The sequence below is a fragment of the Trachypithecus francoisi genome, unplaced genomic scaffold (assembly GCF_009764315.1).
Source record: "Trachypithecus francoisi isolate TF-2019V2 unplaced genomic scaffold, Tfra_2.0 Lachesis_group3, whole genome shotgun sequence".
NCBI classification, from domain to species: Eukaryota; Metazoa; Chordata; class Mammalia; order Primates; family Cercopithecidae; genus Trachypithecus; species Trachypithecus francoisi.
This window is the reverse complement of record NW_022681468.1, coordinates 134726541-134743191: the sequence shown is the minus strand read 5'-3', so window position 1 is coordinate 134743191 and position 16651 is coordinate 134726541. Positions and strand designations below refer to the sequence as shown.

The 16651-nt window shown below is 37.9% G+C and overlaps 1 protein-coding gene across 7 annotated transcripts in view; it reads right to left on the bottom strand.

The window, feature by feature from the left end:
- Positions 1-3562: 3562 nt before the first annotated feature.
- RAB27A (RAB27A, member RAS oncogene family) overlaps positions 3563-16651 on the bottom strand; it is a 93147-nt gene continuing 80058 nt past the window's right edge. For all 7 annotated transcript variants that reach the window (XM_033190056.1, XM_033190058.1, XM_033190054.1 and 4 more), the window contains one exon: positions 3563-6305. In XM_033190056.1, coding sequence (XP_033045947.1) covers positions 6107-6305 — 199 coding nt within the window. In that variant the 3' untranslated portion in view covers positions 3563-6106. The remainder of the gene's footprint in view (positions 6306-16651) is intronic.

Here is a 16651-nt window from a genome sequence, read left to right as displayed (position 1 = left end):
TGAATTGCCTGTTCAGGTCCTACACAGTTTTCTATTGTTGATTTTCAACAGCGCTTTACACCTTAAGGTTAGTCCTTTGCTGAAATGCATTTAGAAATTATTTCCCTATCAATATTTTAAGCTTTGCTCATGGTCTTTTTCCATGCAGAAATATGTTGTTTGTACATTCAGATTTATCCAATTTTTTATGATTTTGGATTTGGTACTTTCCTTTAAACTGCACTTCTCCAAAATTGTTTTTCAAAATGTTTTCTCTTACGTTTTGTAGTTTCATTTTTTTGCATTTGAATTTTCAACTTGTCTGGAATTAAAGTATAAATGACATAGGACTCCAGTGTCTTTCCTTCAGTGCTATATGTTGATAAAGCATTCTTTCCCCCACTCACTCAAAATGTCACATCTATGGCTCCATTTCTGCACTCTGTTCCATCGTTTTACTTGTTAACGTGCCAGTGCCCAAATATTTAAATGATTGTAATTTTTTAAATAACTGGGTTTACCTCCTCTCCCTTTCTATTAGTTTTCATGCTGCTGACAAAGACATACCCTAGACTGGGCAATGTATACAGAAAAGAGGTTTAATGGACTCACAGTTCCACATGGCTGGGGACGCCTCACAATCACAGTGGAAGGCAAGGAGGAGCAGGTCACATCTTACATGGATGGCAGCAGGCAAAGAGAATGAAAACCAAATGAAAGGGGAAACCCCTTTAAAATAATCAGATCTCATGAGACTTACGCACTATCGCGAGAACAGTGTAGGGGAAACTGACCCCATGATTCAATTCTCTCCCACCAGGTCCCTCCCACAACACATAGGAATTATGGGAGCTATAATTCAAGATGAGATTTGGGTGAGGACACAGCCAAACCATATCACCCTTCCTTGTCCTCTTTATTCATTATTTATCTGGCTATTCTTCAACATTTATCTTTTCATTTTAACTCTAGAATCAGTTTGTATAGTTATAATCTTCAAATACACACATTTTCCCTTTTATTGGATACTTTTTCTTGTCTAGTCATTCAACCAGTAATTCCAGAGTAATGTTAAATAACAAAGGCACATACCAGAAATTTTAGTAATAAGCATCTGCCCAATACTTTATTGTCAACCAAGAGACTGAAAATTATTTTACTTTTCTTTATTCTTCTCTCCTGTCCTCCTCAACAATTACGGAAGGGGCTCACCAGTCTTTGCAACCTTTACACAATTCCTTCCCAACTCTCAGTTTGTTCCTGCTACTTCACCAAGAAATGTTATACCCTTCCCATATACATGAACACCCAGGTCTACCCTCTTACCTTTTATGTCAGAGGCCACATCCTTTATCTGTGTTCTTAATTCCATACCTAAAGGCTTCATCTGAGACTTTGTTCCCTTCAGTCTATGAACATACTTTAGATTGAATGGTTGTGTAGCCAGCCTTAGAACTGTTCTCTTCTTTCCACCTATTTTAATGGAATACGAGATTGAACTGAAATCTTGGAAATATGATTCCTTCTCATTTTTCCTTCTTAGGATTCCTAGATCTAAGGGTATGTGTCTTTTATCATTACTGGAAAATTCTCAGTATCTTTTCATATAGTGCCTCTTCCTTCAGTTTCTCTAATTTCTCCTTCTAGAATTTCTCCTTCTAGAATTCCAACCAGATATAAGTTGGAGCATTTTTCTTCCCTCTATGTCTTTTAATCCCTCCAGGACTTTCACCTTATCTCTGTTTGCTGAATTGTGGGTAATTTCCTCTGACCAGCCTTCTAGAATTTTCTCTTCAACTCTGTCCAACCTGTCATTTAACTTCTACCATTAAGTTTTGAGTATCAATGGCTATATTTTTCATTGTTGGAAGTTTTTGTTGTTTTTTTTTTTTAATTCAAATCAGTCTGGTATCTTTAATATTGTCTTATTTTCTGGATTTTTTAGTTCCTTTCATGTTTGTGATTATCTTAAACACTTTGACTTTATGGTCTCCTTCTGATAAGAATACTATTTGAGGTTCTTAAATGCCAAATCCTGCTGGCTGTTTGGTCTGCTGGCCTTTGCTAATGATTGGAGGTAAGGATGAAGAAGAAATAGATTGTAATTTTTCACTGTAATCTCATCCATAGTAGGGTGTATTTTAGCCCGTGCAGAAATGTTCCATCTGCAAACATTTTTGCTGTGCTTCCACCAAGTAGTCCAGAACAAATCACTTCTTTAAAATGTTAATTTTTGTTAATTTCTTGATTTAACATACCCAGAAAAATTAGGTGTTATACACTTTAACCTTCAACCTGTGTTCAAGCAGACTTGTGATTGTAAATTTTCAGAAGAGATTAAAGACATAGACCAGGTCGGCCAGGCGTGGTGGCTCACGCCTGTAATCCTAGTACTTTGGGAGGCCGAAGCTCAGGAGTTCAAGAGCAGCCTGGACAAGATGGTGAAACCCCATCTCTATTAAAAATACAAAAATTAGCCGGGTATGGTGGTGGGTGCCGGTAATCCCAGCTACTCGGGAGGCTGAGGCAGAGAATTGCTTGAACCCGGGAGGCGGAGGTTGCAGTGAGCCGAGATCATACCACTGCACTCCAGCCTGGGTGACAGAGCAAGACTCTATCTCAAAAAGAAGAAGAAGAAAAAAAACATAGACCAGGACCTGGATTTCTGTGTGTTTGGGGACAGAGGGCTGCAGTTTCAGCACCCTATTCTCAACAGGCCCACGGTTTTCTTTGTCAATTCTTTGTAGCCATTATAACAAAGCAACCTGATTACTGATACTGGCAAAACCAAACCAAAAGCAAACCACATTCAGCATCAAGTTGTTAAGTCCCCTCTGTTGTCTGTTTTCAAGGGGAAGAAGGTGGTCTTAGGGTATTACCCATATTTTTTTTGAGAAATCAACGGTACATTTTAAAAAATATGTTCATACTTTATCCAGCATTATCTAAGTATTTTATAATGGAAGAGCTTATTAGTTATATAAACACCTATATTACCAATAACAGAAGACCTGGAAATACCACCATAGAGATTTCCAATTTATAAAAATACTAAGTGAAACATGTCTTAAATAGATTGTTAGTCATCTTGAAATCAACTTCAAAAGATCAGAATTTATTTCTCAGATTTCTTTTTTTTTTTTTGAGACGAAGTCTTGCTTCGTCACCCAGGCTGGAGTGCAGTGGCAAGATCTCAGCTCACCACAACCTCTGCCTCCTGGGTTCAAGCGATTCTCCTGCCTCAGCCTCCCAAGTAGCTAGGATTACAGTCATGCGCCACCATGCCCAGCTAATTTTGTATTTTTAGTAGATACGGGATTTCTCCATGTTGGTCAGACTGGTCTCGAACTCCCGACCTAAGGTGATCTGCCCGCTTCAGCCTCCCAAAGTGCTCGGATTACAGGTATGAGCCACCGCGCCCAGCCTGATAACATTTTTAATTACTTTTCCAGAATATGTTGTCTTGGCTGGCCCCTCAGTGAGCACCTAATGGAACGTGTATCCCTGAATTTCATTTCCTTTGGCATTACAACCTCTGGTATGAAACTTTGTGATAAGAAATAAAGTTACGTTCACACACTAATTTGACAGACTAGACCACTTTATTAGAGCTTAATTGGCACATGGTTCACTGAAGATACACTTCACTTTTACATAGGCTTGTAAATAGAAAAATACATTGATGCACAAAAAATATAGTACTTCAATACCAAACTAAAATGATTTCCAAAAAGAATACAGGTTATTTCAATAATTAAAGGTGGCTCTTGTGTGTGCACTATATCATGTATACACTTAATTGTATGTTTAAGACCAGTGGAATCTATAGCTAATTACTCGGTTGGTTCTTGAAAACTGAAACATGCAAACATTCTTATGTTTAAAGACATTTAATGTGTTATTCTAACACAAATACACCATATAAAATATGCCCTGATATGTAGCTGTAAAATTATGTTGTACTCCACTGAAGTGTTATGGCAACTATAGAAGGCACTGCTGTGTGATTATAGCCTTGCTCTTTTTTTTTCTTTTTTTTTTTTTTTTTGAGACAGAGTCTCACTCTGTCTCCCAGGCTGGAGTGCAGTGGCGCTCTCTCGGCTCACTGCAACCTCCACCTCCCAGGTTCATGCCATTCTCCTGCCTCAGCCTCCTGAGTAGCTGGGACTACAGGCGCCTGCCACCACGCCCGGTTAATTTTATATTATTATTATTTATTTTATTTTTAGTAGAGATGGGGTTTCACTGTGTTAGCCAGGATGGTCTCGATCTCCTGACCTCGTGATCCGCCCGCCTCGGCCTCGCAAAGTGCTGGGATTACAGGTGTGAGCCACTGCGCCCGGCCGACCCTGCTCTTGAAATGTCTAAAACTTTTCCTCACTAGCATATACAATTCAAATGCACAGGCCTCGGTGACTTCTTTGGAATTTAAAAGAAGCCTTCATTTCAAGGATAGAAATATGCAAAATTTTACCAACCATGGCTAAGTTTGTTATGGGAGCAGTGGAAGGACAGTGGGGAAAAAAAATAACATTTTTCATTATACTTATAGTTTTCCTTTTTTAAAAATAAATTTAGGGGGTACAAATACAATTTAGATACATGAATATATTGTGTAGTCATAAAGTCTGGGCTTCTAGTGTAACCATCACCCAAATACACTTGTTTTTTTCTAATTACAGTTCTACCAAACATTTGCCACCACAAAATACATTTATTTTTATTCTTTATTTAAATTATAGTGAGTGATATTTCTTCCTAAATAGCCATTAAGATCTCTGGAAGTTTTGATCTACTTTATTCAAATCATTTTAATAAATAAGACTTTCACCTAAATGAAATACCTTTGAATTTTATATACAACTTCCATGAAACATATATTAAAACCACCTTTAATTTGGTATGAAGACACTTTGGCAATACAGCAGAATACATGATCTTGGCAAGACCCAGCAAGTACAGTAAATGCTCATGAGCTCTATGAAAAATATAGCTACAGAATACTTCATTTATCTTTTATTGAACTACAGTACAAATGTAACTCCTTCAATATGAACTTCTATCTTCCACCAAATAGCAAACAGGCATCTTATGTAATTAAAAACTAATTACTTCAATTCCACCAATGGAAAAGCAAAACAAGTCGCAAATATCAACAATACAGAGCCTGCTGGTAAAGACAGAGATGAGTAATTTATAAGCTAATTAAGCTGCAGCCTGAGGATGCCAGATCAACATTATAAATATGAAGAAAAAGAAACTAAATATTTAGTCATCACAAATAATTCAGCATAAGCACCAGCTGTGTTCAGATGTGGCCAGCACATAGGCCAAGTATAAATGTACAATCACAGTGAACTAAAGTCATAAAATCTAGTTCCCTGACCCTTCAATCAACCATTCAGAGCAATGGGAATATAGCAGGGAGCCAGAAGTCCCACTTTGGTTGTTCATAATACATTAAGCCACCCTGCCCCACCCCAATCCCTTTCCCACCAACAAATAAGTCACCGTGAATGTACAATTGGTCAATCCAGTTTATCCAACGTCTATAGATATGTCCATGATTCGTCTTATATTCATGTTAAATAGAATGCTTACATAAAATTAATACTCAAAGACATTGAGCTGATGTGCATGTATATTCTTATTTAACACTCAAGTGGCTTTAATGGGATTTAGAATGTCACCTATGACATGAGGCTTTAAATCTGGATTGAAGACTGTGGCAGTTTTATGATTGCATGTAAGATCTTAAATGTAAGACTCTGGGCCTACCTACATTGAGGCAGGTGACAGTACCCTCATTCATTCTACATAATAAATACACTCTTCTGTGACTGCAAAATTCTAAATCCTTGAATGATTTACTATAATAGGCTAAGGCTTTATAAGGCACTTTGGGCTCTGAAATATTTCTCCTAACTCTCAGGCTAAATCTTAAAGAAATATTTCAAAGCTGCAACAAATTAATTTTAAAACCAGATGCTTTATTGGTAGGTCTAATGGGGATAGTGAGAAGCAATTTGTACACAATGCCCATTAATCTCTCGCTGTGCCATGTATCAATCAGAGAGAAGATCCCAGGCATGGGCCACCTCAACTACTACGTCGCTTACTTGACTTCTCAACAGCCACATGCCCCTTTCTCCTTTTCTTCACTTAACTGATCCATAGAGGCATGACCATTTGATCGCACCACTCCTTCAGGAATCCAGGACTTGTCCACACACCGTTCCATTCGCTTCATTATCAGGTCCAGAAGCATCTCAATTGCTTGGCTTATGTTTGTCCCATTGGCAGCACTAGTTTCAAAGTAGGGGATTCTGGAAGACAGAGACAACTCAGATAACAACATGTGGAGGGAAAGGACAGTGACCTTTGCTCTTGATAATTCAAATTAGAGAATCGATAGAATACAGATATACAAGGTGACAAACATTTTACCACCCCAGAATACATTAAAAAGTGAAAAAGACAATAAAATACTCACACTGCATTTCTAGTAGATATGCAAAACTGGAAATTTTAGACTCTTCAAAATATCAATTTTCGGCTGGGCACAGTGGCTCACGCCTCCCAGCACTCTGAGTGGCTCAGGTAGGCAGATCACCCGAGGTCAGGCGTTCAAGACCAGCCTGGCCAACATGGGGAAACCCCATCTCTACAAAAAATATAAAATTAGCCAGGAATGGTGGCATATACCTGTAATCTCAGCTACTGGGGAGGCTGAGGTTCCAGAATCACTTGAACCTGGGAGGCAGAGGTTGCAGTGAGTCAATATTGTGCCACTGCACTCCAGCGTGGGCAATAGAGTTAGACTGCCTCAAAAAAAAAAAAAATTTTTTTTCATTTTTTTAAAGGAGCATATTTATGCTATATATATTTTGGTAATATATATTGATTTACTATAAAAAGATTTATAAAAAGATATAAAGTAGGGGATTCTGGAAGACAGAGACAGAATTAAATCTTTTTTCATTTAAGTTGTTGGAGGGTTTTTTGTTTGTTTTGAGACAGAGTCTCTGTCACCCAGGCTGGAGTGCAGTGGCACGATCTCAGCCCCCAGGAGACTTCGCAGGCATCGATCCTCCCACCTCAGCTTTCCCAGTAGCTGGGACCACAGGAGCACACCACCATGCCCGGCTAATTATTGTATTTTTTTGTAGAGACAGGGTTTTACCATGTTGCCCAGGCTGGTTTCGACTCCTGAGCTCAAGCTGCCCACCTGCCTCGGCCTCCAAAGTGCTGGGACTACAGGTGTGAGCCACTGCACCCGGCCTAGTTGTAAGAATTTAAAACTTGATTCTTGGTATGAAAGCTGTTTAAATTCCTCTATGTGAAAAGTAAAACTTGAAAACTGTTAGAAGAAAAATAAGAGAGTATCTTTTTGACATTGAGATAAGAAAGGATTTTTTAATATAGCCACAAAAGCTCAAACCACAGAGAAAAAGTTTGATAATCTTGACAATGTTAAAATTTAAAACTTTGGTGCCACAACATATATCATAAGCAAAGCTAAAAGATGAGCGACGGGCCAAAATACATGATATTTCATATAACTTGCAAATGGGTTAGCATCTGAAAAAATAACTCCTCAAATGAATTAAAGTAATAAACAAGATAATACGAAATAGACTAAGGATATGCACAGGAAATTCTAAGAAATTACATTTATGAAAAAATGTTCAACCTTACCCAAAATAAGGGAAATGCACATTAAAATAATGGTATATTAACTCACACCCATCAGATTGGCAAAAATATAAAAATTTCCCAATATCAAGTATTGCCAAGCAGAAGAAACAGGAACATGCATTTACTGCTGATGTAAATATAAATTGTTGTAACTATTTTGGAAAATAAGATGGTAATATCTGGTAAAACTGAAACATGCATGCACTATGACCCAGCAACAGCCCTTCTGGGTATACACCTAAAGCAAAGCCAAGGCATGCTGATGGGCAGGAAGTGAGTTACAGGGATACCTGAGACATCACCAGTCCCTCAGTCCTTAGGTCAACTGAGAAGGTCTTAGGGCAGCCAGAGTTCCTGAACCAGTCTCCTCCAACCTTGAGCAGCCTTATCTATTTATCCCAGTGAGCTGCACAAATATTATCATTTTCTGCAGGTGTCATGCTATGAAAAATATTGAGAAACCCTGTCCTGGAGCAGCACTATCCAACACAACTTCCCACAATGACAGGAACTTTCCGTATCTGTGTCATCCAGTACAATAACTACTAGCCACATGTAGCTATTGAACACTTGAAATGTGGCTAATGCAACCAAAAACGTGACTTTTTTTTTTTTTTTTTTTTTGAGACAGGGTCTCATTCTGTCACCCAGGCTGGAGTGCGGTGATGCAGTCTCAGCTCACTGCAACCTCTGCCTCCCAGGTTCAAGTGATTCTCGTGCCTCAGCCTCCCAAGTAGCTGTGACTACAGGCACATACCACCACTCCCAGCTAATTTTACCATGTTGGCCAGGCTGGTCTCAAACTCCTGACCTGAAGTGATCTGTCTGCCTCCCCTCCCGAAGTTCTGAAATAACAGGCGCGAGCTACCACACCTGGCCAAAAAACCTGAACTTTTAATTTTAACTTAAATAGCTACATGTGACTAGTGGCTATCATACTGGATAGCGCAGCCCTAGAAAAGCTCTCATATATGTACACATGGCATCGTCTAATGGAATAGATATTGCAGAACTATTTGTAATAGGGAAAAAATTAACCTAAATGTCCATCAATAAGTGCATGAATAGTGATATTTTTGTACAATGAGTTATACAATGCTTAAACTGTATCAACTTGGCAAAAATTAAATGTTGAATTAAAAAAAACTTGTATGATACAAGATCATTTGTGTAAAGAACACAAAATAATTACACATCACTATAAAAACATCTATGTAGTAAAAGTATAACTTCTTGGACTAGAAATATATAATTTTGACAGCTTTTAGCTAAAAGTAACAGAAAATTGTGGCTCAAATTGGCATGAATCACAAGTAGGAATTTATTGTCATGCATAATGAACACAGACCTAGAGTTTCCAGTGTTAATTTGGTTGCTGAACAGTAGAAACAAAGAACCTAGATTCGTCTCATCCTTCTGTTCTGCCATCCTCCACATGTCACCTTTGTCCACAGTCTCCCTTCATGACCCCAGAAGTTAAAACATTCCAGGCATCACATCCCAACACACCAAAGTTCCAAGAAAAAAAGGACTCTCTTCCTCTGTGTGCCTCCCTCAGGAAAGAGGAAATCTTTCCCAGAAGTCCCTGGCAGACTTTCCCTCATGTCTCATTGGTCAAAACTGTATCTCATGCCAATGCCTAAACCAAACTCTGGAGAGAGGAATGGTACACCCCCATCACTGGCTTAAACCAGTCTGCCTGGACTGGGGGCTGGCACCTGCCTCTCTTAAGTAGGATGTCCTCTAGAAGCAGACTAGATAGCTAAAGGAAATTGGGATTCTATAAAGAAAGGCATGAATATTGTCTAGGCAACCAACAACATCTGCTATAGGAAGTAAATATAGTGTGGTTCCCTCTGAGGAGGTAGGAAGGAGAATGGAATCAGCAAGGAATTTTATAAGGAGCTTCAATTGTATCTCTAAGAAAACTTTATTTTTTATTTATGCATAATATCGTTTCAGAGTCAATATGATTATTTAATACATTGATATAATTTGTAAAGATTAGTATACTTGGGGTAGCCATAATCTTAAATATTTGTCTTTTCACATAGAACGATTTAAATTTTTCTCTCCTAGCTATTTCAAGATGTACAATAGATTATTGTACACTATAGTCACCCGACTGGTCCATCTAACAGTACATCTTATTTCTTCTATCAAACCATATATTTGTACCTATTAATCAACTTCTCTTCATCCTCCACTCCCTCCTACCCTTCCTGGCCTCTGGTATTCACCAATCTACTCTCTATCTTCATGCGATCCACCTTCGTAGCTCCCACATATGAGTAAGAACATGCAACAGTTGTCTTTCTGTGTTTGGCGATTTCACTTAACATAATGATCTACAGTTCCATCTAAGCTGCTGCAAATGACAGGATTTCATTCTTTTTATGGTGGAATAATATTCCATTATATATATAAACCATATTTTATTTATCCATTCATCCACTGATGGGTACTTAGATTGAATGTGTATCTTAGCTATTGTGGATAGTGCTGCAATAAACATGAGAGTACAGATAGCAAACATCTTTTTGATATATCTGATATATATCTATATATATCTTTTGGAGATATACATATATCTCCAAAAGTAAATAGAGCTTACATAAAACTTATAAGAAAACTTCCACTAATATATATACACATATATACATATATACATACACATGTATATATACATACACATATATACATATATATACACATACACATATGTATTAGTGGAATTACTGGATCATATGGTAGTTCTACTTTTAGTTTTTTTTAAAAAAAATCCATACTGTTCTCCATAGTGCTTATACTAATTTACTTTCCCACCAACGATGTACAAGGGTTCACTCTTCTCTGCATCCTCACCAGCATCCACTATTGCCTGTATTTGGGGTTATTTTTTGGCGGGGGGGGCGGGGATTACTGCCTATATTTTGGATAAAAGTCATATTAACTGGATGAGATGTTATCTCATGGGGGGGATTACTGCCTACATTTTGGATAAAAGTCATATTAACTGGATGAGATGTTATCTCATTGTAGTTTTGATTTGCCTTTCTCTGAGTAGTGATGTCGAGCATTTTTTCATACACCTGATTGCCATTTGCAGATCTTCTTTTGAGAAATGTCTATTCAGATCTTTTGCCTATTTTTAAAACAGATTATTGGTTTTTGCTATTGAGTTATTTGAGCTCCTTTTATATTCTGGTTATAAATCCCTCATCAGGTGGGTAGTTTGCAAATATTTTCTCCCATTCTGTGAGCTGTGTCTTCACTTTGTTGTTTCCTTTGCTGTGCAGAAGCTTTTTAGCTTGATATAAATCCCATCTATCTAGTCTTGTGTTGGTTACCTGTGTTTTGTGGTCTTACACAAAAAGTTTTTGTCCAGACCAATGACCTGGAGTGTTTCCCAAATGTTTTCTTCCAGTTTCATAGTTTCAAATCCAATATTTAAGTTTTTAATTCATTTTGAGTTGATTTTATATATGGTGAGAGATAGGGGTCTAGTTACATTGTTCTGCATGTGGATATCTAGTTTTCCCAGAATCACTTATTGAAGAGAATGTCCTTCCCCATTGTTCTTGGCACTTTTGTCCAAGATGAGTTGTCTGTAAATGTGTGGATTTATATCCAGGTTCTCTGTTCTGTTCCATTGGTCTATGTGTCTGTTTTATGCTAGTACCTGATTTGGTTACTATAGCTTTGTTGTAAACTTTGAAGTCAAGTAGTATGATGTCTCCAGCTTTGTGCTTTTTTCCTCAGGATTGTTTCGGTTATTGAGGGTCTTTTGTAATTCCATATAAATTTTAGGATTTTTTCGGTATTTGTGAAGATATTATTGGTATTTTGATAGGGATTGCATTGAGTCAGTAAATTGCTTTGGGAAGTGTTATTTTAACAATGTTAATTATTCCAGTCCATAAGCATGGAGTATTTTTCCATTTTTGGTGTCCTCTTCCATTTCTCTCATCTGTATTTTATAGTTTTCCTTGTATAGATGCTTCACTTCTTTGGTTAAATTGATTTCTAGGTATTTTACATTCTTTGTAGCTATTGTAAATGAGATTGTTTTCTTGGTTTCTTTTTCAGATTGTTCCCTGTTGGTGTATATAAATGCTAATGATTTTTGTATGTTGATTTTGTATCCTATAACTTTACTAAATTCGTTGATCAGTTCTGTTTTTTTTAGTGTAATCTTTAGGTTAGAAAAACATTCTGAAAGCAGGCCTGTGGCAAGGAAGGCCCAGAAAAGTTAAGCAGTCTGATCAATGTCATTCAGTTAATAAATGACAGAGAAGCAAGCAGGCTCTTCCTGTTTTCCTACACAGCTCCTCATATACTATACTACATCTTGTAAAACAAAACAGGAAATGTCTTCTCAGTGTTTAGTTCATAGATTGCTGATTTCCAAAACTACTAAGTAGAAAAAAAAAATTGGGTGGATTCAAATTTTGCAACATGCTATTTTATTAAATGAGTTTTCTGGACTATAACTATTTCTTTTTTTTTTTTTTTTTTTAGCTTTTCCCCCTTTTCTGCTTCAGGGATTTCTTGTATATTCTCCTCAGAGTGTTCTGGTTTGCCTGAATTGAAACAAGCTGATACATATGAGTCATTTAAAATGGAAGAAAATAATAACAAAAATTATTTCTTGAGCTACCCAGTACTACGTGTCTTACATGCATGATTCACTAAATATAATGACTACTGTATTCAGGAACACAATATTCCCATTTCACAAATGATTAAGGCTGAGAAAGATGAAAGGAACTTGCCCAATTCACAATGCTACAAAGTAGTAGAGTTAGGATATGGGTCCACAGCTAATTCCAATGCAGCCATCTTAACCATAGGTTCTACTGATTCCAAACTGGTATGAGGGTTTTCAAAATAAATAAATTTTATGCACCACACAAGAAAAAAACGCTGGCTTTGGGGAGTAATCAGAGGTCACTGGCCATGTTTATCAAAGGCTTTGCCACTTACCAACTCCAGACTATATTTCTGGACCATACACTTGAAGACATTCTGAATTTTACAGCATCAAGATTCCCAAGAGCATCAAATCTTTTTTTTTTTTTTTTTTTTTTGAGACAGAGTCTCACTCTGTTGCCCAGGCTGGAGTACAGTGGCATCATCTTGGCTCACTGCAAGCTCCGCCTCTCGGGTTCACGCCATTCTCCAGCCTCTGCCTCCCGAGTAGCTGGGACTACAGGCGCCCGCCACCATGCCCGGCTAATTTTTTGTAATTTTAGTAGAGATGGGGTTTCACCATGTTATCCAGGATGGTCTTGATCTGCTGACCTCGTGATCTACCTGCCTCAGCCTCCCAAAGTGCTGGGATTACAGGCGTGAGCCACCGCGCCCGGCCCATCAAATCTTAAGTATACATTTGTTTTGTTATCCAGAGACCTGTGGTACAGGTGTAATTTTTAAATAACTCACAAAGCATTGCTTCAAAACTGTATGGCTGTTTTTCACATAATCTTGAGAAATCAGTCTTCTTGTTGAAGTCATCCTTTATACATTTGAGATGGTCTTTGCAACAGGATTAATCGCCTGACAAATTCATCTTGCTTTTCAATAAAGCCATGAAAGTCATGATATCATTGTATTTCCTTCAACTGTTGACTTCATTGTGACCATTTGTGAGGAATCTAACCAAAATGCTCTTGGATATCAAAACAACAAAGCAGTTATTTTATCATCTCAGGGAGTCCTGCAGTTGAATTCAGTAAAATTAGAACTTTAAAGTCCTCCACGATTACTTTTCTTAAAGAATGTTTTTGTTTTTCTGTATTCTCATAGCATGTTAACAACTATATCAGTGGCTCTGATTACAATTTACTTTACTCTTTTATTCTTTCTTGGCCAGTAACAGCTTCTATATGAGAGCTTGGTAAAGTTTTCTTTTTTATCTTCTTAATGCTTTTACAGACCTTTTCAGAACTCTTTCACTTCTGACGTTACGAAGAAGCATATTTCGATCAGGGGTTCCCAATCCCCAGGCCATAGACTGGTACCAATCCATGGCCTGTTAGGAACCAGGCCACACAGCAGGAGGTAAGCAAGGGGCCAGCGAGCAAGTGAAGTTTCATCTGTATTTACAGCTGCTCGCCATCACTCGCATTACCACCTGAGCTCTGTCTCCTGTCAGATTAGCAGCGTCATTAGATCCTCATAGGAGCACAAGCCATATTGTGAACTGCACATGTGAAGGATCTAGGTTGTACTCTCCTATGAGAATCTAATGCCTGATGATCTGTCACTGTCTCCTATCACCCCCAGATGCGACTGTCCAGTTGCAGGAAAACAAGCTCAGAGCTCCCACTGATTCTACATTATGGTGAGCCATATAATTATTTCATTATATATTGTAATGTAATAATAATAGAAATAAAGTGCACAATAAATGTACTATGTGTGAATCATTCCAAAACCACCCTCACCTCCACTGGTCCATGGAAAGATTATCTTCCACGAAACTGGTTCCCGGTGCCAAAAAGGTTGGGGACCACTGATTTAGAGGATATACGTGCAGGGACATTAGGCTATTTTTCCATTATGATTCCTCAGTAATGCCGTCTTATTATTTGGTAACTTCCTCCAGGAGGTGAAAAGGCCTTGCAACTGAATCTCTGCAATTCTCTGTTTTAGGACAGCTATTAAAAACTGGTTGAGAAACTATCACCTCATTTGAGTGTCTATCCACCCACCTGTGAGTTCTGCAAGGCAGAGTTGCTCCACTAACTCTACCACTCTCATCTTCTATCATCCTTTTATTTGCTGACTCTAAAATATCTTAATCAGAAAAAAGTTTGTTGGGAAAAATGACATGATCTTAGCAGTTTTTAAATTTCCTGCTTGCCTCTTACTTACTGTCAATCTTTTTTCCTCCATCTTCATCTATCACCTTGCCCACAAAATGAAGATAATGCATCTCTGTCCCCCACTAGTCACATGTAATATTTGATTAATAACTTGAAGAGGCAATCATTTTGTGACTGGAGTCAATAAGTGTTTATTTTCAAGAATCTATATTATTGAGCTAAAATCCTGGGGATAGTTTGTGATGCCATTGCTACAAGAATAGAATTTTAGAATGAGATTTTTCAAAATGTAAATAGTTACATTTTCTTCATTATGATCTTTCTCAATTATATCTATTAAAAATCAGTTAATGTCCACAGAACATTTCTTATACTTAAGGAGAGGGCTTAACCATTCTATTACCTTTCAGAAATACATTACATGAAAAAGCAGTTGAAAAACTCGGATCTCCCCCAACAGAATAAATTGGAAATATTTTAAAAAGTAGTTGAACAGTAAACTTTTTTAAAATACTAAATCACAATAATGTATACTTCATTTTAAAAATTCTCTCAAAATCAGTTATAAATATCTTTCCAACTCCAGGGTCCAGCCTCATTTGATTCCTTAATTTTCCTCCACGGCTCCTAAAAATTACCTCACCATCATTTTTGAGGAATAAATGAGAAAACATAGTTGAAAGTACTTTAAAAACTATAAAACCTATGCATGGAAGTTATCGACAGCATGAATCAATGGTTAAGAGTTATAACCTCAGGCTGGGCATGGTGGCTCATGCCTGTAATCCCAGCACTTTGGGAGGCTGAGGCGGGTGGATCACCTGAGGTCAGGAGTTCAAGACCAGAAACCCCATCTCTACTAAAAATACGAAAATTAGCCAGGCATGGTGGCAGGTGCCTGTATCCCAGCTACTCAGGAGTCTGAGGCAGGAGAATCACTTTAACCCAGGAGGCGGAGGTTGCAGCGAGCCGAGATCACGCCACTGCACTCCAGCCTGGGCAACAGAGGGAGACTCCATCTCAAAAGAAAAAAAAAAAAAAAGTCATAACTTCTGGAGTCAGGCTGCCTGGATTCAAATCCTAGTACTACATCTTACCAACTGTGATTCTGACAAAAGTTTAACCTCTGTGCCTCTGCTGCTTCATCTGTAATACCAAATAACATCAATGTCTTCTTGTAAGGATTAAATGAGTTAATATTTAAAGCACTTAGATCAGAACCTGACACATAGTACAAACAATAAATGTTTCCTATTTCCAACACAGAATTGGGTTAGGTGATAAAAGCTTATTTGTAATTATGTTGTTTAAAACTCAGAACACAGCCAGGCAGTGGCTCACACCTGTAAAACCCAGCACTTTGAGAGGCTGAGGCAGGTGGATCACCTAAGGTCAGGAGTTCGAGATTAGCCTGGCCAACATGGTGAAACCCCGTCTCTACTAAAAATACAAAAATTAGGTGGGCATGGTGGCATATGCCTGTAGTCCCAGCTACTAGGGAGGCTGAGACAGGAGGATCTCTTGAACCCAGGAGGCAGAGGTTGCAGTGAGCTGAGATGGTGCCACTGCACTCCAGCCTGAGCAACAGAGGGAGACTCTGTCTCAGAAAAGAAAAACAAAAACTCAGAATACATCATCCCAAAAATGCAATGTCACTAGCAACATGGTAAACATTAAATTCTCAGTCTGTGTGTTGTGTGAAATAAAAATAAAAATAAATTTGCAGACTAACCAAGAACATTGGTTTAATCAACACTGTAGTTGATCTATAAAATCCACAATACTGCTCTAATTCTGGTACCTGGGACCATGCCTCCCTACATCAGAGATGCTGCACTCAGACCCATCCTGGCCAAAGTGCTTCATGCCCCAAAGCATTTGCCTCCCTCACTCCTCATCAAACTCCTCACTTTCCAAGCAATCTTCATTAAATGCTGAAAGAAAATGGATCTTACTCTACTGATTAATACTGAGGTCTAAATGACTGACGCTTCTAGCAGAGCTGTGAGCTACTGTCCACTGTTTATTAACTTAAGCAAATATTTAATTGGTATAATTTCAAGGTATAAGAGTTCTAACTTTTCAAGTTACTCATGCTAAAAGATGCACAATATTAACAAGACATAGTTTAGATTTGTAACTCC